Source organism: Schistocerca gregaria, chromosome 4 (genome assembly GCF_023897955.1).
Source record: "Schistocerca gregaria isolate iqSchGreg1 chromosome 4, iqSchGreg1.2, whole genome shotgun sequence".
Classification (NCBI taxonomy): domain Eukaryota; kingdom Metazoa; phylum Arthropoda; class Insecta; order Orthoptera; family Acrididae; genus Schistocerca; species Schistocerca gregaria.
This window is the reverse complement of record NC_064923.1, coordinates 398121844-398145733: the sequence shown is the minus strand read 5'-3', so window position 1 is coordinate 398145733 and position 23890 is coordinate 398121844. Positions and strand designations below refer to the sequence as shown.

Sequence of the window (23890 nt, the reverse complement as noted above, 5' to 3'; positions counted from 1 at the left end):
CAAGCACATTATTAGTAAACAAAGCACAAATTCAAAATTTATTTTTAAAACATTGTTTATTACACCTGTGCTGATAGCTAGCATTTAGAAATGTTATTTAATAAATATTGAGTGGAATTTAAGATGAATAAAAATAATCAATGTTTGCACCAACACATACTACTGGACATCATCTTCCCTCCAAAAGCGGAAGTATCTCGTCATCAAATTAAACTTTTTTTTTGACATTTTGGAAAGAAAATGTAAATGAACCTTTAAACTATTTAGTAAATCTTATATGAAGTTTTCAATTTTATTGAATATTTATGATAAATCACACTGGTTTTGTGTTTCAAAGTGCCTAACATAGAACATACCTTTTGAAAATCCTTAAACTGCTGATACCTCGAGAGTCGCTCTTCCTGCAGCATTCCTCTATGAATGGCTATGGCTGGAAAATTCTGCTCTATTAACAGCTGTGCAAGGGCCATACATCGCTGTACTGATTTCACAAATATCACAACCTGAACACAAATTCTTTTCACATTAACACAACCAATCAGAAAGCACAATTTTATGGCCAACTTAAAATTAAAAACAACAATCTAAAACAACTATGTTGTACATTACCTGATTAAATTCTAATATGTCAAGCAGTTCAAAGAGCTTCTTATTTTTTTCATTTTCTTTGAGCTTCACATAATGCTGTTGCAAACCATGTAGGGTTAACTTGGCTTCATCATCCACGTATACCTCCATCGGCTGAGGATTGAAAGAGTAGTACACACATTAAGATAATGTCCCCTCCCCCCAATACTTTCACTTGGATAGATGAATATTCTGAAAGGCTCGCACCCACTATCAGCAAACATTAAGTGCCTTTTATTGCCCCAATTGGTGATTTTCCCAATAAATTAATAATATTTGTAAGTCTGCTTGTTATAGACTACTACATTTTTATTTTATTGACCGATGGATTCTTAAACATTAACTCTATTAATAATGACCAAGGTAGAAGACTGTTAAAATAACTGACAATCAGTTACTAATTTACATTTATATTCTTATACACATTTACGTGACACGAGACTTAAAATTCACGAAGCATGTTCTTTTTTCCCAAATGTAGTAATCATGTTATTTCCTTGCATAAAATTATTTGCTTATGTATTGTTGCAGAAATATAACACCCACAGCTGCAGTAAGAGTTGATTCATACAGCTCATCTCGAATATTAAATATTGTGTTGCACTGGAATTGCTTTCCAGAAGATTGGTGGTATTTGGCAAGAATCTTATATGCGCAGGCAGACATACACTAGAAAATATATCACACAGAATATTAAACTAACAATCTGATACTTCTACATCAGAATACCAGTAAGCTAATGTAACTTACATTATTGCATCAGCACATATTATCAAAAATATGCTTAACATCTCAAATATTCTGGATATGTACCACTTGTGGCAATATGTGACATGGTGAAAGCAATTGTCACTCAGCAACCAGTTTCATCAGACACCTGAATGCAAAGAAACTTTTCTTTCAGTAATATTAATCCATCCAAGTAACTGCACAAGAGATGAAAATATATTGTTCAGTATACAATTTTGTCATGGCATTACCAGTCATGAGCTGCAAATAAATAAAAAATCAGAACATTTATATGTGGTAGCACTCAAATACATACTAAATAAAAATGGACTCAGCAAAATCTACCTGTGATTAGAGGAAGATTCTCCCACCTCTGCAATGAATCAGATTTTTACAAAGCACTATCTTATGGGAATTTTAATGAATAATTATTAGATGCAAACCACACCTCAGCTGAAAGAGCATATGTCTTCTTCATTAGCGTGAAAACTTAATCACTCAATTCATTTCACAACCACCTCTACCAAATTAGAACTAAAAGATAGTGACTAAAATGTGTCAAGTATATACAGCAATTACTGACTCATAATTCCAATAAAACAAATAACTGTAATTTTAAATAAATCAACAGAGCCTCCCTCCAACTATTTCTGCAATCACCATCATTACAAGCATACTGAATATACTCAAAAGCAAATAAAGCTCTCCAGTTACCAAATCTTAAAATTTTTGTTGAGTGGACACAAATACATATAAACAATAATTGTCCAGCTGTGCCTCACCTCTTGAATAACTGATGACATGAAAAACCCACAGTTCTGAGGGATCTTACAGAAACCAAGAGTTCCAAGAGGCAGAGGTAAATAGAGGCAGACAGGGAGACTATAACCACTGCCACTTTAGTATTTGATCATTTTAGACACCTATACACCACCCATGATTTGGGTAATTGAATATCTGCATTTTCTGCAAAATTAAAATTTAAATAGATTCCAGAAGAAAACACATTTATCTGTTGACTAGAAAAGACAGACCGACAAGATTTAACAATTGAGTCTCAATTTGTCTTTTAATGGCTCTATCGAAAAAAATGTCAGTACTGTATATCATTCATTTTTAACATAATATTATATGTCCTTTTTGACACAAAATGTAACACTCTAATCTTACCTAGAACAACTTTGGCGACACTCAAACCTTCTGGCACCACAAAGTGTCACCCACTTAAAATTCCCTATAATACTTAACTGTGAAAGTAGAGCATCTTTGTTCCCCTAAAATTGATAATTTCATCACTCTCTCTTCCAAAAGCACAACCACCTTTTACTTGATCAATGAAAATACACAATATGAAGTCCACACCAAAACACTTCACATTTATTACACCTGCGACCCCCCCCCCCCCCCAAATAAAAATGAATCGGGTAATGACCATTCCATGTACTTGGAAAATATGATCCCACTTATTAAATAGAGCACATCCCCACACGCATGAACCCCTGACGACCCCCCCCCCCCCCCAAACACACACACACCTAACCAACGTTGTCACATAACTATTTGTTTCAAAACACCAATTGAACATGTGTGTGGTTAGCACACAAAAAATTTTTGTGCATGAATGACACTAGCAATTTTCTGGACAACCTAGACTACATATGCATTGCATTATCTCCTCACACATTGGTATGCACAATTTTCAATGTAAACGAATTTTGCCAAAGTCAGTACTTTTAAGAAAATTCACGTCATTCCAACATTACTAAACATCTATTTAATCAACCCTTGTGAAAGAAGTGTTTAATAAGTAACAAAGGAATTATCCTGTCCATTGAGACTGAATAATGTTTTACTTGGACTGTGACTGTGTGTGTGTGTGTGTGTGTGTGTGTGTGTGTGTGTGTGTGTGTGTGTGTGTGTGTTTTTCGCTCTTTCCTTATTTCCACATGTTGTTCAATCCACAGAAAAGCATCCAATTCTAACGCACCGCAATGCACCAGCCTCAATATTTACTTTTAAATTTATCCATGTTATATGGCTGTTGTTTGAGGTCTGCAACCATATTATAAGATTATGTGGAATAATTTTATACTGCTACACTCACTTTTTACTAATATTTTACTAGCACAATGCATTTCGGCAGCATGCTGCCATCAGATGCATTATACAGTTACTTATACATAAGCTGATAGGTTATGTACATTACCGTATTTACTCGATTCTAAGCCGCACTCGAATCTAAGTCGCACCTGAAATTTGAGACTTGAAATTCTAGGGGAGAGAAAAATTACAGGCCGCATCTCCGAATCGAAACAAAGTTGGTCCACTGTAATATGAGACACAATTTAGGTCGAATGAATGACGATCGAGTGACAGTAGTTTGGTTTGAGTCTTAAGCTTAGCAGTTAAGCTTTACCAGGTAGCCATTGCTATGCGTCATGCGCTCCGTCCGTATTTATACGGGTACCCTTCCTTTTCCAAGTGCTTCGTCTGGTTTGAATTGATTGCTTATTTTTCTTTGATCTGATAAGCGCAGTTTTCTTTGTTATAGGTGTTTATGTCACTCTAAGTTGAAAATGCATTGCTGTTCTGTGTTATGCATTGTTTGTCGCATTCTGATAGTGCGTGTTTCTTGTTTACGGCCTGTCGCCGCTCGCGGCATTGCTTGCTTTTGTGCGTGCTACCAGCGCTTTTTTTTCTTTTTTTTAAAAAAAAGGCAAGATACTGCTATTTGTTATTACTTACAGTGCTGCTTTCTTTGACAATTATCAACAAGAACCAAATAATAGACTGCGTATGATAGAAGATGTTCTGAACGAGAGTTAAGCGAAAATTTTTCTCCGTTTGAAAATCTTTGCATGTACCTCTTTAGCACATTACATTCTACACAGAAATTAGAGTTATCTTAGATTTAAAAATCTAGTCAATTGCCGTGCTTCATTTCTGACTGTATCACTTAAGCATAAGAATAATACAAATATAAACATTACATGATATGTATATTCTGCCGCGTTTGCTGTTGTTCCACTCTAGTTTCGTAGTTTATTAGGCAGCAAACATGAAACAGTACATGGCAAAATGTTTATATGCGTATTATTCGTATGGTGACGAGAATACTGCATGTGATTCACAATTTATAAAAGTTCATATTAGCAACCATCTCTTCAAACTGATAGGAAAAAATTCAGAACGTAGAGTTGGCCATATTGACAAACATCTCAGACAGACTTGCCAGTCGGATTTTCGTAGTACATTGAAATGCTGCTACATTCGAAGATGACCAATATGGAATTTGTATTTACTTCGTTGGATTATGTATGAAAATGCAGTGGTCGAAACTCGGGGCGGAGAAAAAAAGCTCGTCTTCCACTTTTTTTTAAATTTATTTACTGACTCAGAGGTTTTGGCGCCAGTATTTATCTTTGTGCCTACAAAGCATGCCTGTATAGCCCTACATATATTCGACGGCAGAAGTTAATTGTGGCGGCACCTATCAACATTTTTCATAACTTCCGCTTGCTTTGCACTTGATTCTAAGCCGCAGGCGGTTTTTTGGATTACAAAAACCAGAAAAAAGTTGCGGCTTAGATTCGAGTAAATACGGTAGCTGTGTGTGCCAGTGGGGTTAAGAATTGAAAAATAAACCTGTGTGAAAGGATAAATCTGTTACAGTGTGTGAATTATGTGAATAGCATGATTAGGTAATATATATTAATAAATTTACTTACATTTTTGTTGGCGATTTCTGTGTGCCAGAAAATTAAATCTCAAACAAAAATGTAAGTAAACATATTAATACATATTTCCTTATCATGCTACTCACATAATGCACACCCAGTAACAGATTTATCCTTATATGCCAGTTTATATATCGATTCTTAACCCCACTGGCACACAAAGCTGATGTACATAACCTATCAGCTAATTATATATTGTATAATGTACCTGACGATGGCAGCATGCTGCTGAAATGCATTGTGCTAATAAAATATTCCTCATAATCCCAATATTTAAGTTTTTAGAAATCCGTACTCACACTCTTCTTCAATCGTATGGAATGTGACTTATTTTTAAATTATTTGCATTCTGTGCTATGGAAAAAGAAGTACATATAACTACAAGGTGAACACTATTAAGAACATACAAATGAGAGAATACGGTGGATTGTGCAGAAATTTAAGGATATCACTGATCATGACAAATTTAAATATTGATGTTAAAAAAAGAAAAAAATACCACAGTATGTGAGACACTTCTGGATGAAGTTCAAGGACAAAATAAAGGAGGGCTATGGGCTATATTTGAGATTGGTCATGAACAGTGCGACACAGCTGTAATTAATCTATCTCTCTCTCTCTCTCTCTCACACACACACACACACACACACACACACACACACACACACACACACACACACACACACACACAGAGCCCTGAAAAATCTTAGGTATGTTCATTAAGCACTTCTCTCACAGGGTATGCTGGAAAAAAAGAAGAAATAAAAATAATGTGAGATGTTTCCTATTTTGATGTCAGTATGCTGTTTGTCTGCTGGTTACGTATTGATTTGTTTTGCAGACTGAGTGTTGGTGTAAAAGTTTAAGAAGTTTTCTATACGAAACATAATGCTTATTGACAAGAAACTCAATGCACTGCTGGTAAAGCTGTTTCATCAGACTGTGAAGTAGGAAGAGAGCGGTGGCCCATTCAAATGACAGTTGTTGAAGTTGCTGTAACTAAGAGCGACCGTGCAGCACATGCCTCATTCTGCACCTAGTGCTTGACCCGTGTTATCAGAATTCTTTCTCCCCTCATTAAGAGTTCAAAAGATTTTGCAACACATTTTCCACTGGTACCCCTACAAGATTCAGGATGCGCATCAGACAAAGCCCCAAGATAGGCTACAACACAGGCCTTTGTGTTTTGACAAGAAATCGATGACATTCAGTTGGAGAATATTCTTTGGGCAAACAATTCACTTTTTACTCTGCATAGTGCCATGAACACATACGTTATATGAACCACCTCCTGCTACACACAATTCTAGCTTTGCAAGAACGCGTTTCCACAACACTACCTTTGGTAATAACTGTATATATCTAGCCAATTTCAAGATGTGTGGCCCTACGGATCCCCCAACCTGAATCCATGTGACAGTTTGTGGTAATATGTGAAAGACCACACATATCAGAAATGAATTCAGGCTCTTCCTGATCTGAACAGTAGCATATGACAACTTATCGATCACGGAAGCAGCACATATCTGAGGTGGGAGACCATACAGAACACATGTTGCAACTCATGGCCACACCCTAATAACCCTGTAACAACCAGCGTTATCATGGGTTTGATCTTTCCCCCATATTCCTGTATACACACCACACTGTGACTGCTTACAGTGTCATACTTCCACTGACAGTAGAAAGTGAAACTTATTATGTTCAGCAAACACACCAATTACTGAACATACCTATGATGTTTAAGCGTCATCTGTTGCCCACAACCTGTGCTGCAGCTGTTGGAAAACTTCCAATTTAATTATAACCACCAGTACCTTTATTTTTTCTTTTAGAACTAGATTGTTGTCAAGATGGTTTAATGCATCTAATTATACAACCCTCTCAACTAACACTGAACTATTAGTGTGAACCAAAACGTTTAAACAGCTACAACAGTCTTAACTATTGGACAGGTGGGAGTAAAACCAAAGAGTAAGTACAACTAAGAGAGAAAAATGCACATTTGAAAGCACGATAGCCACGGCACACACATTTCATTTTCCTTTTACATTTCAAACCCCAAAATGTATCATAAATCGGCAAAGGACAGCTTGATGTAAATAATGAAGATGTTGAGATCAAATTCAACAAAACTTCAACCATTATTATCCCAATTAATACACATTATGCTGACTCAATGTGAATTTGTAAGAAACCACTGACAAAAATGAACATGTCTATCAATACAATACAATGACAAAAAAATTATTGTATTTTGTATGATTACTGTCTTCAAGCAGAGGTGACTTATCCTCAAATTTCTCCCACCAGGAGATAATTTTCTTCTTCAATTTGCATACATTAATACAACAAGTGCTGAAATCTATAATACCAAATTAGGTTTGCAATGAACACAATGATTTTGCTGAGCCCAAAGCAAGGTATCTTAAAAGAACTATCACAAAACCTGAATTCAGATGTTTTCAGAGCAATCAATCAGGAAATTTTACATACGGTTAGATGAACAAGTGGCAGGTGGACAACAGGTCCTCTCGTGCCGAAGAAATGTTGCCACATGTGGGCTCCACAGTATTGGATGTACATCATCTTCCCAATGATGTCATTACATCTTCTGTAATGTGACAGCCCAACCCCGTATCATGCTGTAGTAGCCCAAAAAAAGAGTGCAGCATTACCAATAATAATAAATTTCCCCAACTCTTCCCTTAAACCCAAGATCTTCTTTTCTTGAAACTTCTTTCTTGCAATCTTCTTTCTTCTCAACTTGGTCTCTTCTGTTCTTGAGGCCTACATCCCCAATATTAATCAGCTGCCCATAACTAAAATAAGTGACAACACCGAAGAATTTATCGTTGATGTGCTAATTATTTGAACTTTTGAATCACAACCCCTTCTGCTGTCATAAACAGTGGGTATACATAGGATGAGGCAACCACGGAAGAACTGGAGCATTCCTGAGAGTGAGAGCACCTACTAGACTTAACTGTGTTCCCTAAACAAGTAAACACCTCTTGTATCTAAGTGCCACCCGTGATATAAGAATTCTATTCCTAAGTTATAAATTGATTGTAAATTACATCTTGCATAAATTTCTTGCACACTGGCCGTATCTCCTTGCTTAACGTTGCGCTGAACATCATAACTTGTTTCCCATGAGGAGTGTTGCGAAAGATCTCTTGGACATCTCTCCTCATATCTGAAAATAAATAAATAAATAAAAATATGGTAATACACAGAATTAATGATGTTCAATTTAAAAGTATCCAATAATAACTTCGTACCAAGTAATTCAAGCATTTTATCACATTCATCAAGAATGAAGTGCTTCAGATGTTTCAAGTTTAGCTTCTTTGAACGAACTAATGCCAAAATACGTCCAGGAGTTCCTACAACTATGTGTGGAACATTGTTCTTCAATTCTGCCTCATCCTTTTGAATAGGAAGGCCACCGAAAAACACACCAACCTGAAATGATAACATAGAACACCTTGATTTATCATACACAAGCACTGCTACAAGAATCTGATGGGCACCAACAGCTATGAAACAGGTATTTCAATAATAATTTTCATAGTAACAAACTAATTTTGAAACTTTAACAGTAATTACGTTGATTTTAAAAGTGGCAGTACAAGTACACAAACTGAATATGTTTGAAGAAAGCAGGACAGAAGTACATAAAGCATTTGTGCACTGTCAAAGCAACTCTAGGATTCACCTCAACAAGACGGACAGGGAGGTTGATTAGTTGAAGAAAAGCAGGTGGGTGTGGTGCCATACATGGTCAAACACCTATTGTCATGGGTAGGAAAAGTAGGTCATTTTAGGATAAACTGTGACAAAATAGGCTCCCCTAGCTTAAAAGTATCTCAAGTAGCTTAGAGATTTCTTCACTGAGTATGCAGAAAATAGAATGTTCCACACTGAGGTGAATGAACAGCACAGTAATTTGCTCTGAACTGTATATTGCTTGTCAAAATGTCCAGTCCGTTAAAAACAAAGTACACAAACTTAACAATGATTTACAGTCTGATTTACAGAACACTATAATACTGTGTGTTACTGAGCACTTTCATAGAGACGAGATACTGCCTTGATTGAATATGTCAGTTTACGAGCCTAATTCTCATCATTTGTGGGAGGTGTTACCGTTTTGTTTCAACATGAAGAAATCAGCAGCTGAGTCCCATTGAATGCTCTTAAGTACATATGGTAAGGGCACTATTAGTGAAAGAACGTCTCGTGAGTGGTTTCAACGCTTCAAGAAAGGTGATTTTAACGTCATACTCTGACATAGTGGTGGAAGAGAGAAAGTTTTCGAAGATGCAGAATTGGAGACATTGCTGAGTGAAGACTTGCGTCAAACTCAAGTAGAATTTGCACGATTAGTGGGAGTGACACAGCAAGCCATTTCAAAACATCTCAAGGATATGGGCATGATTCAGAAAGAAGGAACTTGGATCCCGTATGAGCTGAAACCAACCCTAAATGCAAAAAATCATGGGAATATCGCAGCTCCAAGATCATGCTCTGCATTGGGTGAGACCAGGTCGGCGTCATGTACTACGAGCTGTTAAAACCATGTGAAACAATCACAGGTGTTTGTTATTGAACACAATTAATGTGCTTGAACACAGCATTACAAGACCAGCGACCACAATACAGCAAGAGGCACAATAAACTGATTTTGCAGCATGACAATCTCAACCCCATGTTGTAAAAGAGGTCAAAACGTACTTGGGGACATTAAAATGGAAAGTGCTACACCACCCGCCCGCCATATTCTCCATACATTGCTCCCTCTGACTATCACCTGTTTAGATCAATGGTGCATGGCATGGCTGACAAACACCTCAGATCTCGTGAACAAGTCACAAATTGGATTGATTCATTGATCACTTCAAAAGATGAACAATTTTTTTCGACACAGGATTCATACACTGCCAGAAAGATTGGAAAAAGTAGTGGCTAGCGATGGAAAATAAATGTTGGGGAAAAAATGGTGGAAGCAAAGTTGCACACCTTGTATTATGTGAAAAAACACACACCGTATGGTATGTTCACTTTAAGAACTGATTTTCCTGTTCACTATCCATCATATTTCCAGCACTGCATCAAATTATTAAAACATTGTACTAAATTTTAAAGCGTTCGCAGCAGCAAAAACACATAGCGTAAAGTTGATTTTAGCTCACACACTGCAATGAATGAAATGTAGATATTATATTAGAAATTTCATTTAAAATTGAGGGCAGAACAATAACTTTTTCATTCTTGAGTTTTTAGTTTTATATCTAAAGGACAGTTGTGCACGACACGTCCATTCACGTCCTTGCACATCACTTATCATGTGAGATAATTCCTGAGATACGGAAGTGACTTATCCTCAGCAGCGAGAGGTCAGTGACTCAGGATGCATTCAGACGCCCATAGCACTGTAGGAAAACCCAAGCGGAACAAGTACATCCTTACAAAACAACTGAGCAGCAACACAACAGGACATGTATACGCACCCACAGTAGTGAAACAGGTAATCTCAGAACTTCATTTCAGCACGTAAGTATCCTAATGAGATATTTAAAGGGTTCTACTCTTGAAAAGACATATGCTGGAAGCATGTAAATGGTAAGGTTATGTTAAAATGCAGACTGATAAGTTCATGGTCCAATTGGAAATTGATCCTACGACCTCCCAGCTCCCAGGTACACTTTCTACTGCTAAAGCAGTAGGACAAACACTCAATGTACAACATGCACAGGTATGAGAACTGTCCTCCAGCAAAAATAAAAGATATTTTGACAATTGCATTTGACATCAATGCGTCACCAAGTTTGATGTTGCTGTCACAGACACTATCTAAAGCAAATGGGAACAAGTGTGGGAACAATGGCTCACTCTCACTACCTGCCCTTGTGCATTGTTGAGAAATTTGTAGTGTCTGAGGGCAGTCTGTTTACCTGAACAAGTTAATGAATGGTGATGAGACTTTTACTGCGAGTACGGGACGCTTTCTTCTGACCATGATGCATTGAAGGAATACTTGGGCGAGTTTGAAAAAATGATGAGAGGGAAAGTATTTATCCCAACATATTTATAACGCTGATGAGACTGGCCTTAATTTTAGGGCAATGTAAAAAAAAAAGCCTGGCATCAAAAGCAGAACATCATGCTTCTGGTTTTAAAATGTGCAAAGATTGTGTGACTATTAGCATGCAGCAACGCTACTAGTAATCACAAGCTGCCTTTAATGCTGATCGTCAAATCTGCTAGGCCCAAACCTTTTAGAAAGTGCAACATGAATTTCCTGCCCGTATATTATCGCAACCAGAAAAATGCATGGCTGGATGGTAAGCTGTTCAAAGAATGTTTCATGCTCAGTTTGTTCCCTCTGTTCGTCAGTTTTCTAAGGAAAATCATTTGTCCCCCCGTGCAATCCTTTTGCTTGATAATGCGCCATCTCACCCCAGCAGTGAGGAACTATGTCATGGAGAAATTGTCGCGAAGTTTTTGTCGCTGAATGTTACACCACTTCTACAGCTGGTGGACCAGGGCGTACTGCAAACATAAAAACGGATTTACAGAAAACAACTTTTAAGAATGCTGATCCAAGATGTTAGCATTCCTTTAGTGGACAAAATAAAAAAGCCCAATATGAAGGATGTTGTTTATTGGGCCACTGAGGCATGGCAGAATATTTCAGAAAATACTCTGAGAAGATTGTGGAAAAAACTGTGGACATCTCTTGAATTTCAGGACAACCTAGTTGAAAATGAAGAGGAAAATCTACTATGAATGACACAGACAATCCCTGGATGTGAAGAAGCTAGTGACAGATGTAGATGATTGGATGGCAGCACATGGGCCACATGTGGAGAACCTTGCTGACGCCAATTTAGTTGCTGCTGTGACTCTAGACCAGGAAGAAGTGGATTGCTGTGACGGGAAGTGACAATGAGCCTGAAAGCGACAGAGGAGAGCTGATGCCATCCAGTGACACAGCAGAAGCCCTTGACCTCAGTTACGTTATTTGGAGCAACAGCCCACTGCTACACCTGCTGATTTGATGTTTATGAGATGATGGCACAAGTGTGTGTCATAGAACAGTCTGTATTCATTACACCATAAAACAATGACTGAGTTTTTGTCATCTAAAAAGCAAGGATAAATTGTCTCCAGTATTATAGTAAGTTTGACAGCTTTTCTTTTATTGTTTAAACGTAATGTTTTCTTGCCAATTTTTCTAATACATTTTTACTGTATTGTTAAAATATAATAGTGTGTATGTATACCATAATTAGACTAACATTTTTCACATCCGGATTAACCGAACGTCCGGATTAACCGAGACTCTGCTGTACCTTGATGTACTTCAAAATTATTCTGCTGATTTACTGCTTCCCAGTGTGCACTTTAAACATATTCAATTTACTGCTAATGTTATTTATTATTCTACTTAAAATCTGTACAAACTTATGTCCAAACAGCCTACAATTTAATCAGGGATAGCACTAAAAATGAACACTAAAGGTCTAAAATGGACAAAAAATGTATATCTCTGAAAAGTCCAATGAATCTAGAATTAAACATTCTCCATTATACACACAACTCAGTACCACCCTCTGATTACTGTACTACCTGCAACAATCAGCTCTGCAAACAGTTACAGAAATAAAGTTTATTTTCTGGGACCTAGCCCATACTGAAAGTTTGAGACGCCAAGCTACAAAATTAATATCACAGATAATGTCCCTTTGAATCCTCCTTGGTCCCCTTTTAACCACACATATGGTATTACCATGAAAGTTATCATCTACTTCTTGAACATGGTTTCCTTAAACGGGATTAATAAAAGATGCATTTATCAGTGTGTCATATTCATTTAACCTACATCTCCCAATAGATGCTAAACCACAGGCATATTACAGCACAAGAAAGATTGCTCTTACATTTTGAAGAACTTGCCATATGCCTGGAGTTTAGGACTAATTTGCAATGCACACACTGTGCACAATGTCCATGATCATAAAAATTGTGGATTCAGTCATTCTCACACGTCAAATACAACCTTTTATCTTCATGATGTTGCTTAAGGAATGTACAAATGGAAAGAAAGAGACACGGTGGTTACTGTTTTCTGTGTCCATGACTGCAGGAAAAGAAACTACGAATAACTGCTGCACTTTTCAAATCAAACCTCTCATATTTTATACACAAATCTGACTTTTAAACAGCAAAATAAAAATCCAAGTTAACAGTTTGTCTATTAATTCACTTCAGTGAAACTACAAGCCATTCCAATGAACTGACCAATATTCACTTAACAGAAGCCTGTAAACTGAAATTCCATTATTCAAATGTCATTTCCCAATGAGACTTCTTTCCAAAACCTTTATCACAGTACATTACAACAGTATTCCTATCCAGATGTTTGTATTTTTATCCCAGAGTTCAAACATTAATTCTCAGAAATGTGTACAGTGCAGCCTCATTTAACGGGATCTCCTTTTTATCCACATTTATTTATTTTCCTTTTATAATTAAATAAAGTGGCTCTACAGAATTTGATATTCTGGAAGCAATAATGCAAGCAACCAATGACAATTAACAAATTTTAATTCAGCAAATCACATAACATTTCCCCATTTGTTGCAAATGTAAAAACAAATGAGGAAAAAAGGTGCCAGTGCCCATGAACAAAGAGTTAAGTACAGTGCATGGAATTGATCAAGGAGAATAGTAGGAAAAAACTGTTGCCGATTTTGTTGTTACAACATAAACAGTGAAATCTAAAGTCGTATGGCATGATTGGCTACGAGGACCCCAATCCCACACACACACACACACACACACACACACACACACACACACACACACACACACACACACACACACAATTACCGTTCCTTCATGAAGCATGAGATTTGTGATGTAAGTGTATGTGACAGGTGTAATGATTACAATGAGAAGTGCAGTGCAGTGCAGTGTAGTGTGGTGTATCATGTTTGCTCTGATTGCTGATGACTGAAGAGAGAGAGGGTAAAACCCAGTACTGTAATGTTGTTCACTCCTCTCTTCTACCACTCCTTCCATTCACAATAAAGGCATAGCAAAAATTGCCAGCAGTGCATGACACACTTGGGCACTTACCCACCCCAAAAAGCCAACCATGCCCAGTGTTGCCCAACTTTGCTGATCTCACAGAAACCAATGTGCTCAACTAGGCAAGGCCATTGACACATACATGACCTGTGTCAGATTGGAAGAATAGCCACAAGGAAATTTGAACAAATTTCTTTCAAACCGATGATTCCCGATGGAAAATTATCACAGTTTGTTCATCTGCAGACAATGACAGCAGTGAAGTTTTTGATTATATAGTGATGTTAACAATTACTAGATGATATGACTCTTACAGAGGCAATAACCGTTACACAAAACAATGGCTCATTTGGAACAGCAGAAGGACAGAACTTCAGCCAAATTAATGCTCATGAAACCCTTGTGCGATTGTGTTTTACATAAAAAATATGGATCTGACTAAAATGCAATTTACTGTCTAGTTCAGTGCATGAAGTTCAGCAGGTTTCTCCAGTATCTCCTCAATAGTTATGTGAAAATACTCCATATTTGGTGTATATACATGTAAATATATTTGACTGTGTGCGTTTGTGTGATTTAACAGACACATTCTCATTTTTCTTCTGTATTTTAACATTGTCCAGATTTTCAATAATCTGAGTGATCTTTTAAGTCTCATTTGGTCCAAATTAATGAGGATTCACTGAACTCAAGTTATGCACAGTGAAGTAATTTGGAAACAGTAGAGCTGCATATTATGGGAGCAAATATCAATCCTACACGAGACTACACTCAGCTAAAAAACATTACTCAAAGACACAGTGTACACTGTTTATTTCATCTGTGTTGGATTACAATTTAAAAGCTGGAAGTATTTATGACATAAAAGACAAACTGAAACAATTATCTTTGTCAGTCACTATTTGCTTCCCCTTGAAGTGGGAGGCACTACACAGGGAATCTGCCATCCTTTCCATGCACCATTTGCAAGCTGAACAGGAAGGAGCGAAGCAATAATGGTGCCCCATGTACAATCCACCACACACCGCAAGGTGGATCACAGAGTATAGACATAGATGTGGACAAGGAGCATCTTTTATAGCTTTTGCATCATCATAAATAACTTCCTAAACGAAAAACATATAAATACACATGAAATAGTTGACTATTAATTTATGGCATATAGTGTAAGAAACACATTACTAACCTTTGTTTGTGGCATGTACTTTGAAAAGCGTTCATACTCTTTGCTGATCTGGAAGGCCAGTTCTCGAGTGTGACACATGACCAAAACATATACTTGATTTTCTGTTGGTTCCAGTTGCTGCAAAGTTGCCAAGACAAATACAGCTGTTTTCCCCATTCCAGATTTTGCTTGGCATAAAATATCCATCCCAAGTACAGCCTGTGGAATGCACTCATGCTGCACTGAAATAAAACAACATATTCATCAATATTTTTCATGGGTAATTACACAGTTCTTGAAAGTACATATAGGCATCAGTGAGAGAGTTCAAAATCATGAAATCAATGGATATAATTGTCATCATAGGTGTTCAAAGAATGAATGTGACATTAGTATAAATTTACCCTCTGACGGATGTTCAAAACCACAATCTACAATTGCTCTCAAAATCTCTGGTTTCAGCAGGAAATCTCTGAATCCAGAACTGTGAATTGACACATATGTTCCCTTCACTTCCTTCTTGGATGGCTGAGTATCACCTGATCCTTCCACAATAGTCTGTTCAGGCTGCTCCTCATCTTCATAGTCCAAAAGGTCATCATTATCAGCCATGTTAAAATGCTGAAATTTTTAAAATGTTAAGGTTCAGTAATGCAAGTTCAAACAGAAATTGAAGGTTTCTTTATATATTCTTCTAGCTGTAAACAAAGAGCTTTAACGAGGAGGAAGAAGAAGGTACTGCCCTCAAGTGGCAGACATCTAAAAAATTCTAATTTCATAACAAACACACAACTTGTGCTTCTATTTGGAAAGTTAGGACACAAACGAGAGAGAGAGAGAGAGAGGACGGGAGTATGAATTTATGCATCCGCACTGATAGTGTATTGTGCTGACTGTTTGTCTAAAATTAGCAGCCCTGTTGTTTCTAGAAGTTTCACTGTAAACAATGAGCAGCCCCCCTTTTCCATGTCTTGGCCTACAGTTCAAGCAAGTGATAATATGAAATTCTTGGTGCTTCTCAGTGTCAAGGTTTCTGATCAACACAGTGCAGGCTCTTCCACCACTTTCCAATGGGGATGGACATCAGCTGCTCACAGAGTGTGCAGACATGTAGTACATGGGTTACCTGCTGGGCAGTGCACATTGTTCAAACCTCATTCTACTGCATTTACAAATCCTTCACCCATCATGGCTGCAATCACTTGGCTCAAGAAAACTAACACAAAGTAGCACAGGCTCGTTGCCTGACTGAATGCACATAAGCTGTTTCCACACCTCTGCCTGCAAGTGCCTGGCTTTTCACATGCAGATATTTAAGCTGGGACAGCCTGCTCAAGTGGGACACAAGTGTGTTTTTCCTTGCTCAGAAGTAAAATTGTTTCAAAGGGCACCTGCACAAAATTGGAAAATCTGAAAAATCTAAAAACTTACTACTGCTTTGCAGTAGCAATAATTGATATCACCAAAAGAGAACTCAAGGTTATGAACAAGTAAAGAAACGGCTTCAGATAAGTTTTCACACAATATTCTTCCATTGTAATATTATCATATTTAATCTCACCCCATTGGTAACAAAGTAGGAAGTCAGAATAGACAGGACTCATCAAAAATAATCAGATGTCCCTATCTATAATTTCATCATTCTTCCTTCAGCTAATTATATGATTTGTTGGAGGTTAAGGGGCTAAACATTGAGGCCATCAGTTCTCCAGTCAAATAATAATCGATCTGGAGTTAGTGTTAACAGCCATAAATACAATGAAATAATGAAACCAAGAGCACACAAGCTGTCTCCCAAGGGTCGTACGTAGTGGTAATCCTCAGCTGCAACACTGCTGCCCCCCCCTTTCCTAAATCGGATTAAGGGCGGATAAATAGTTACAGAGGAAAAAATCCTTTCTATTCAAGAGATTCTCAATAGCTGAAGTTACAAAACTAAACACACAATGGTAATCATTGGACAGACAATAACACAAAGTGGGAGAATAAATAACCCATTCTGTAGGTGGCTGGGGCCAGGTGAGTCTCCACAAGGCTCTGCATGCAACGATGTCCATCCCTCCCACATCCTCCCAGCCCTGAATTATTACAACGTTTTTAAATAGATGGGAACAGCACCCACTCAGCCCCAGGAGACACCATGAAAAGGAGTTTGAAACAATATATATGAGAATAAAAGCCATATTCTCAGAGAAAACAAAGTGAGTTCAACTGTTCATGAGTCAGCCACCAACACTGGAGACAAAGAATCCAGAAGACCATGCTTAACACAGAGAGCCAAGAAGGAGAGAACATTCCACCAGGCTTTGCAACCAATGTGGGAGTGGCTTGTAATGATGAAAAAAACTATGAGTTAATCTGGCAAGGATGATGTGGAAATGACATAGGATGGTGTACTGGATTCCTTCTAGAAGGAACAGAATGAGGAGCACCATTCTAGTTAGAAGGTCTCAGTCCACACTCACTACTCATCAAAGCTGCCTTCTACCAACAATGGATGTCTGAAGGATATAAGTACTAGTCAATACTTTTAGTGTGAACTCTTAATTTACACACACACCATACTTCATAACAGAGTGCTATTAACATAAATTGAAGAGTAGGGACTTCGGGATCAGCGGCATTTGCCAGACCAGGACTCGAACGCAGGATCTCCAACTTGCTGGCTCCCCAGTTGACTCATTCCCAACCAGCACTACCTATCCACAGTCCCCGGCCATGTCCTCTATACTCTCATGCTCACATTCCCACCTACCACCACCCAAAACCATATCCTCCAAGCGCTCATGCCAAGATAATCCACTTTTTTTGCAATAAATACAGTGTCTGGGTAGTCCTGTGGTTAATGCAACTGCCTAGTATGCATGAGATCCCAGGTTAGAGTCGTAGTCAGGCACACATTTTCACTTGTTGCAGCTGATACAGCATAAAGTACCGATGCAGCTGATATCATCAGTTCCTTCCCTTTCTCCCACAACCCCCTTCAACTTAAATCATATGCATCACAGCTGCAGAACCCACATGGTGTCTTGATCTTTCAGACATACTAACATCAAAAATTTTTCCCTGGCCCATCCTTATCACCAGACTGGTACAACAGCTGAATGATACATATAGGCTGTAAATTGGCACTTCTAGCAATGTGATGATGGCAGTAACACAAGCTTTGCACTATGAGTACTCTTGGAAGAGGAGCATGTGCATGTGAACATAAGAAGCCATACCACTACTCACACAGCATGTAACAAACATGCACGTGTCTCTTTAGCTGTTAAGAAAACTGGTGAACCAGAGGAAAGCTTTTCTGTAATAAAACTTATTGCAATAAATTTCCATTAACAAAACCAGGATTCCTTCATTTTTCATTTGCACCCTAAAACTTCACCACCAGTATATAATGCATGCAGTTTACAATTAAGTTCATTCAGTTTACTTCAGGCAAATTTCAGATATTCGAAAGTAACTATTTGTCCATCCTTAATCTGATTTGGGAAATTGGAGATTGGGGGAGGGGGGGGGGGAGGGGGATGCAGCTGAGAATACCCACTATATGCGACCCTTCGGAGAGAGCTTACTTATGTGCTCTTGGTTTCAGTGCTTTGTTTGCATTAAGAAATTTATCCCATTGGGAGACGAGATGATAAATTCCTGTTCGTAAAACATTGTCGGCCACTGATATATCCACAACTGCACCCATTCTTGCACGTCATAGTTTGTGTGAAACCAAGGTCTTTCTCCATATCTTTGACTGTGACTATGGCACATCATGGTTTTTCTGATGAGTCTTCTAAGTGTCCCACACTCAAAGAACTATGAGCAGAGAGCCGCTGCAGTCGAAGTTGCACGATAATGTCCAGCCCAAAACTGCCAATCAGACAAAGGCTATGCTGCAGTGATTTGGTTGGGAAACACTGCCACATCTTCCATAGAGCCCATATATTTCACCATCTAATTTCCACATCATTGGCGACCTGAAGAACTTCGCAGGCAGCAGGTTTCAGTTGGATAAGGAGATGCACGAAAGGGTGACCTGTGGATTCATCAGTGGTTGACTGCAAGCTATGAAACAAGAATTGATTGACTCGTCCTTCGGTAGATGCATGTCTTAACATGTGTGGTGATTACTTTTGAAAAACTATTCTGTGATCCTGTTGCGGTGGGTGCTCTATTTTCATTTGACTGCCTCTAATGTATTTATTTCGAACCTGCAGAGCTTAAGTGTCCACTATCTTCTTTAGCACAAAGAATTCAATAGTACTTTGGATCATTCACTCAATTTATGTACAACAAACTTAAACCAAAGTAAAGTAGTAGAGATATACATTTCTTAGAAAACTGGCTGCATTCAACACTGAATCCCACATTAAAAATGTAAAATTTAAAAAAGTATGATGAAGTTAATAAAATCTAAGCCTCCAACTACTTTTCTTATGTCCAAGAAGAGTCTCGACACTGGCAGCACTGTGGCTACATTCCTAGTGCTAAGCTCAGAAGGCTGCTGGAGTTCAATACACAAACGATTACAATTTGCACATGTCAAGGCACAGACGCGGATTGCAATGTTGACAATTACAAGTGACAGTTGCGGTGTGCGCATGCGTGTTTTATGCTTGAAGAAAGTGTATATCCTGCTAATTATGTCTCACTTGCTTATGCAGAATTTACCACCACAATCAGCAACAACAACTCTCAATAAAAGGAATCAAAATTCACTTAAAAAAATTAAAAAATGGAATAAATAAACTAGCTATGATCATGTTGAATGCTTGCATTATCTACAGCATATGCAGCAGAGCACTCAGACTATGCTGAAAGCTCATTGGCTGTTGGAGAATGCATGACATAGGTCTGCAGAACAAGCCTAAATTCAATCGCCATCATTCATCACACCAAATATAGCTATACCAATGTTTTGTTACTGAAAACAAGTGTATGGAGTTGCAAGAACACTAAGGTGCGTTATGTGATTGATTGGGCTAAGTGCATGAAGCAGCTCTTCGGACTGAAGGAAGTCAGTATAGACAGGTTTCGTCACAATAGATCAGATGTCCCTATCTATAGTTTCATCATTCTTCCTTCACTTAAACATTAATAAAGAGAAAAAGGCACAAATCCATCTCCCCTTAATACTGATCAATTAATTTTGCAATACAATTTAAAAGCCTTATAAGGTAATGAAATCATCAGCAAATTTATTAATTTTTATGGTTCATAATGGATAACTATCAAGTCATTGTACATTCAATTCAGTACACATACACATCACAAACAAAATCTGTCCAAGTGTTCACTTACAAAAGCTATTTTTGTTTATCTACTTTCAGTAATCAGCAATAATGCACCGCAATGAGATCATGAATGACAGTTAGGTGCTTGCATGAAATTCCATAGCAAATTTTTTCGTAGGCTACTTTGTGCTTTTAAAAAAATACCCAATGGAATGCCTGCAGCTGATAGGTAAAGTGAGTTAAGAAAGTGTTACAGTTATTTCAAGGTTGGAAAACGACCTCTGTACTGCAGGTTAACAGGAAATGGATAAAGGAAGTTATACTGGACTTATTAGCTGCTGTTGCCATGACCATACTGAGTTGCTAGTAACAGCAAACCAACATTTTTTCCGCAGAAAAGTCTATAACTTTTGTTATTCCGTTTTGGGTATATATGCCATATTTCAGGTGTCCATAGTTACTTACAGAGTTGTATAAGCCAAGGGAAATCATTCAACCCTAATCTCCACACTACACTACTGCTTGACTACAATAAATTGGCCCTTCGAACAGTAGCTATCAGGACCGACAGGAGGCGTGCTCTGACCCAGCATTAGGGGTTCTGTGGGGAGAGGAGCAATGAACAAGAGGCAGGTCAGACTCCTTACCCCTATTTTGTGCTTATGTTAAAAATAATAGGTTACCGGCACAGAAACACTAGCAATGGTCTATGATTATCTTCCAACTATTGCTGATTTTCGCCAGTGCTGGCAGCAAAATAAACAAGCTAAACTTATGATGGACAAACTGCAGGCACTTTGTTACAAAGTCTTTCTATTCTGTGTCAGTCAACATAATCTACTGGAAAAAATTTAACTTCCAGTATCTTGAAAACTGGACGAAAATGACACAGTATGGGTAGACTGTACAGTCAGGTTCAAATGGCTCTGAGCACTATGGGACTCAACTGCTGAGGTCATTAGAACTACTTCAACCTAACTTGCCTAAGGATAACACACACATCCATGCCCGAGGCAGGATTCGAACCTGCGACCGTAGCGGTTCCAGACTGTAGCGCCAGAACCGCTCTGTACAGTTAGGTATGACCATGTTCACTACTAGCATGATAAAACTACACAACTTACACACTGTGTACACTAACCTACCAAGATTGTCAGCTGAAATAATCCAACTTCCATCCTCTCTAACTACAAACAAATTATGGGGGGAGGCTCAAAGGTAACTAGCCCACCGCACCCACTGGTGGCATCTTACATAAATAGATAAAATCTATACTTGTACTTATGACAACACACTGTGAAACACTGTAATAGTTAACTGTTTCATATATAACTGGACACTGCATTCACAATAACTACTACAATGTTCAACACACAATGTTTACCTGCTAGGATACAAGTGGAAACAAGTCAATACTACCGCTACTGAAAGCCACCAAACCATCACCAATAGCAGCACTAACTCTTAAAAAAATTAAATTATCAAGAATGTCTGGTTATATACTACTACTGAAAAATCTTATTTTCCATTTCAATGCAACAGAACATTGGAAGTATCGCAAAGGATTTCAGCAGGTATTGCCTACCAATCTGAAGTAAGCTGTCATCCAGAATAAGATTAATGCACCTAATGAGCACGCTTAATATTTCCACAATACTGAAAGTACAGGTAAAAGAACATTTTGCAAAAGTTATAATCTTTCTACGCCATAACATTGTTAAAAGTGGTAAACTCATAATCCATTACACACCAAACGGTAACTTAAACATGGACTACGATTAGATTTATTTTTAACATAATACCGCAAGAAACAGGACTAAGATCTTTTCACTTATACGGATTGGCCACGATGTACATAACCACACCAAAGCTAAGCGTAACGGGAAGGAAGTCAGTATAGATGGAATCATCACAAATGATCAGATGTCCCTATCTATAATTTCATCATTCTTCCTCCGTTTATTTACACAGTACATAATAATGCAAATAGCCTGTCCTCAGTTTAACGCAAGTTTTTAAATTGCACGAAGCATTTCTTTTTCAAACTACAGACTAAAGTCACTTTCAGACAATCCACACTTAGCAAATGTGAACACTAATTGCAAGACAGAACACAACTTGAAAACTGATCCTTCTGAATCAACATATACAATATGGCGTAATTTATTGATTTCGTAATTCCAATTAGTTTACAATATAGGTGATAATCGAAATCAATGCTACATTTACTGAGCAATGTTTGGAGCTGTAATTCGCACTTAGTAGAATCTACCCCACGTATCGTACAATATTATTAATGCAACAAAAACCGAACATGAGTTAACTCATGGTTTTTTCATATAATGAAACCGTAAACATCATACAAAGTAAATATAATACTTTCATCCAACTATAAACAATTACATTTTACTTACTGTTTCAAAACTCAGAAGCACTACACACAGAAATACCAATACTAACTTGTACACGCTACTTCTTCAACCCGTGTACCACCTCACCTACAGCCAAAATGGAAGGTAACGCCAGGAAATCAGTCACACAATCAAATTTGGTTGTGAACGTCGATCTAAAAGGCATTGCTGAAGTAAATATATACGAGTAAAAACCCCCAATATTTTTTAATATTCACTAATAAATATTTGACAGAAATTCTTCGAAACTGGAGATTATTCTGAATTACAGTTTCTAAATTGACCGGAAGTAATTTGTACTTAGACCAATGATATCACTGAAGACTCAACAATTTTTTCGAGCAAGGAAGGTAAAATTTTTTGTCAGCCCAATGGACATGACTTTCATTCATAAAAAATTATATCAAAATGTTGACGTAGAATTGTAGTTGTATCTACCGTAATGTTCTCGTATTACTCAACAGTAAGGTCGATGTATTGACCGAACGGAATTTCAAAACACTGCACAACGCGTTTGGCACATCGAAGAACGCTGTGGCTCGTACAGAATGACTTAATTATAAATCAGAAAAAAGAAATGTTTATGGTTTTCTTGAACAGAATACGTATATTGACAGATGATACAAGATTGGAGGAAATTCTTGGGCATTACAGATGACAATAAACTCCAATGGAGACAACAATGTCTTACAATTATAGCACCGTAATAATTGAGATGAAACTGCTTGCACATTGTGCTACTAAAGAACACCTACGTACATTGTACCATGCATACTCACAGTATGCAATTACCATTTGGTGAAATCAGTGACGGCTCGCAGATACGCATTCTGGATGTCCACAAATTTTTAAATCCAGATATATATGAGAGTGCGAAATTAATAGCATCTA

The 23890-nt window shown here is 37.7% G+C and overlaps 1 protein-coding gene across 3 annotated transcripts in view; it reads right to left on the bottom strand.

The window, feature by feature from the left end:
- Positions 1-23325, bottom strand: part of LOC126266843 (ATP-dependent RNA helicase WM6) — a 29046-nt gene extending 5721 nt beyond the window's left edge. The window contains exons 1-7 of one of the 3 annotated variants that reach the window (XR_007548936.1): positions 23003-23110; positions 15765-15981; positions 15382-15602; positions 8378-8561; positions 8174-8292; positions 610-741; positions 357-503 (exon numbers count right to left, since the gene is read on the bottom strand). Coding sequence is in view for 2 of the 3 variants with exons in the window: in XM_049971411.1 (XP_049827368.1) it covers positions 357-503; positions 610-741; positions 8174-8292; positions 8378-8561; positions 15382-15602; positions 15765-15972 (1011 nt within the window). In the remaining variant the exon portion in view is untranslated. Of the gene's footprint in view, positions 1-356; positions 504-609; positions 742-8173; positions 8293-8377; positions 8562-15381; positions 15603-15764; positions 15982-23002 lie in introns of all 3 variants that reach the window. The other 2 variants (XM_049971411.1, XM_049971410.1) reach the window with 2 other exon arrangements.
- Positions 23326-23890: the final 565 nt, after the last annotated feature.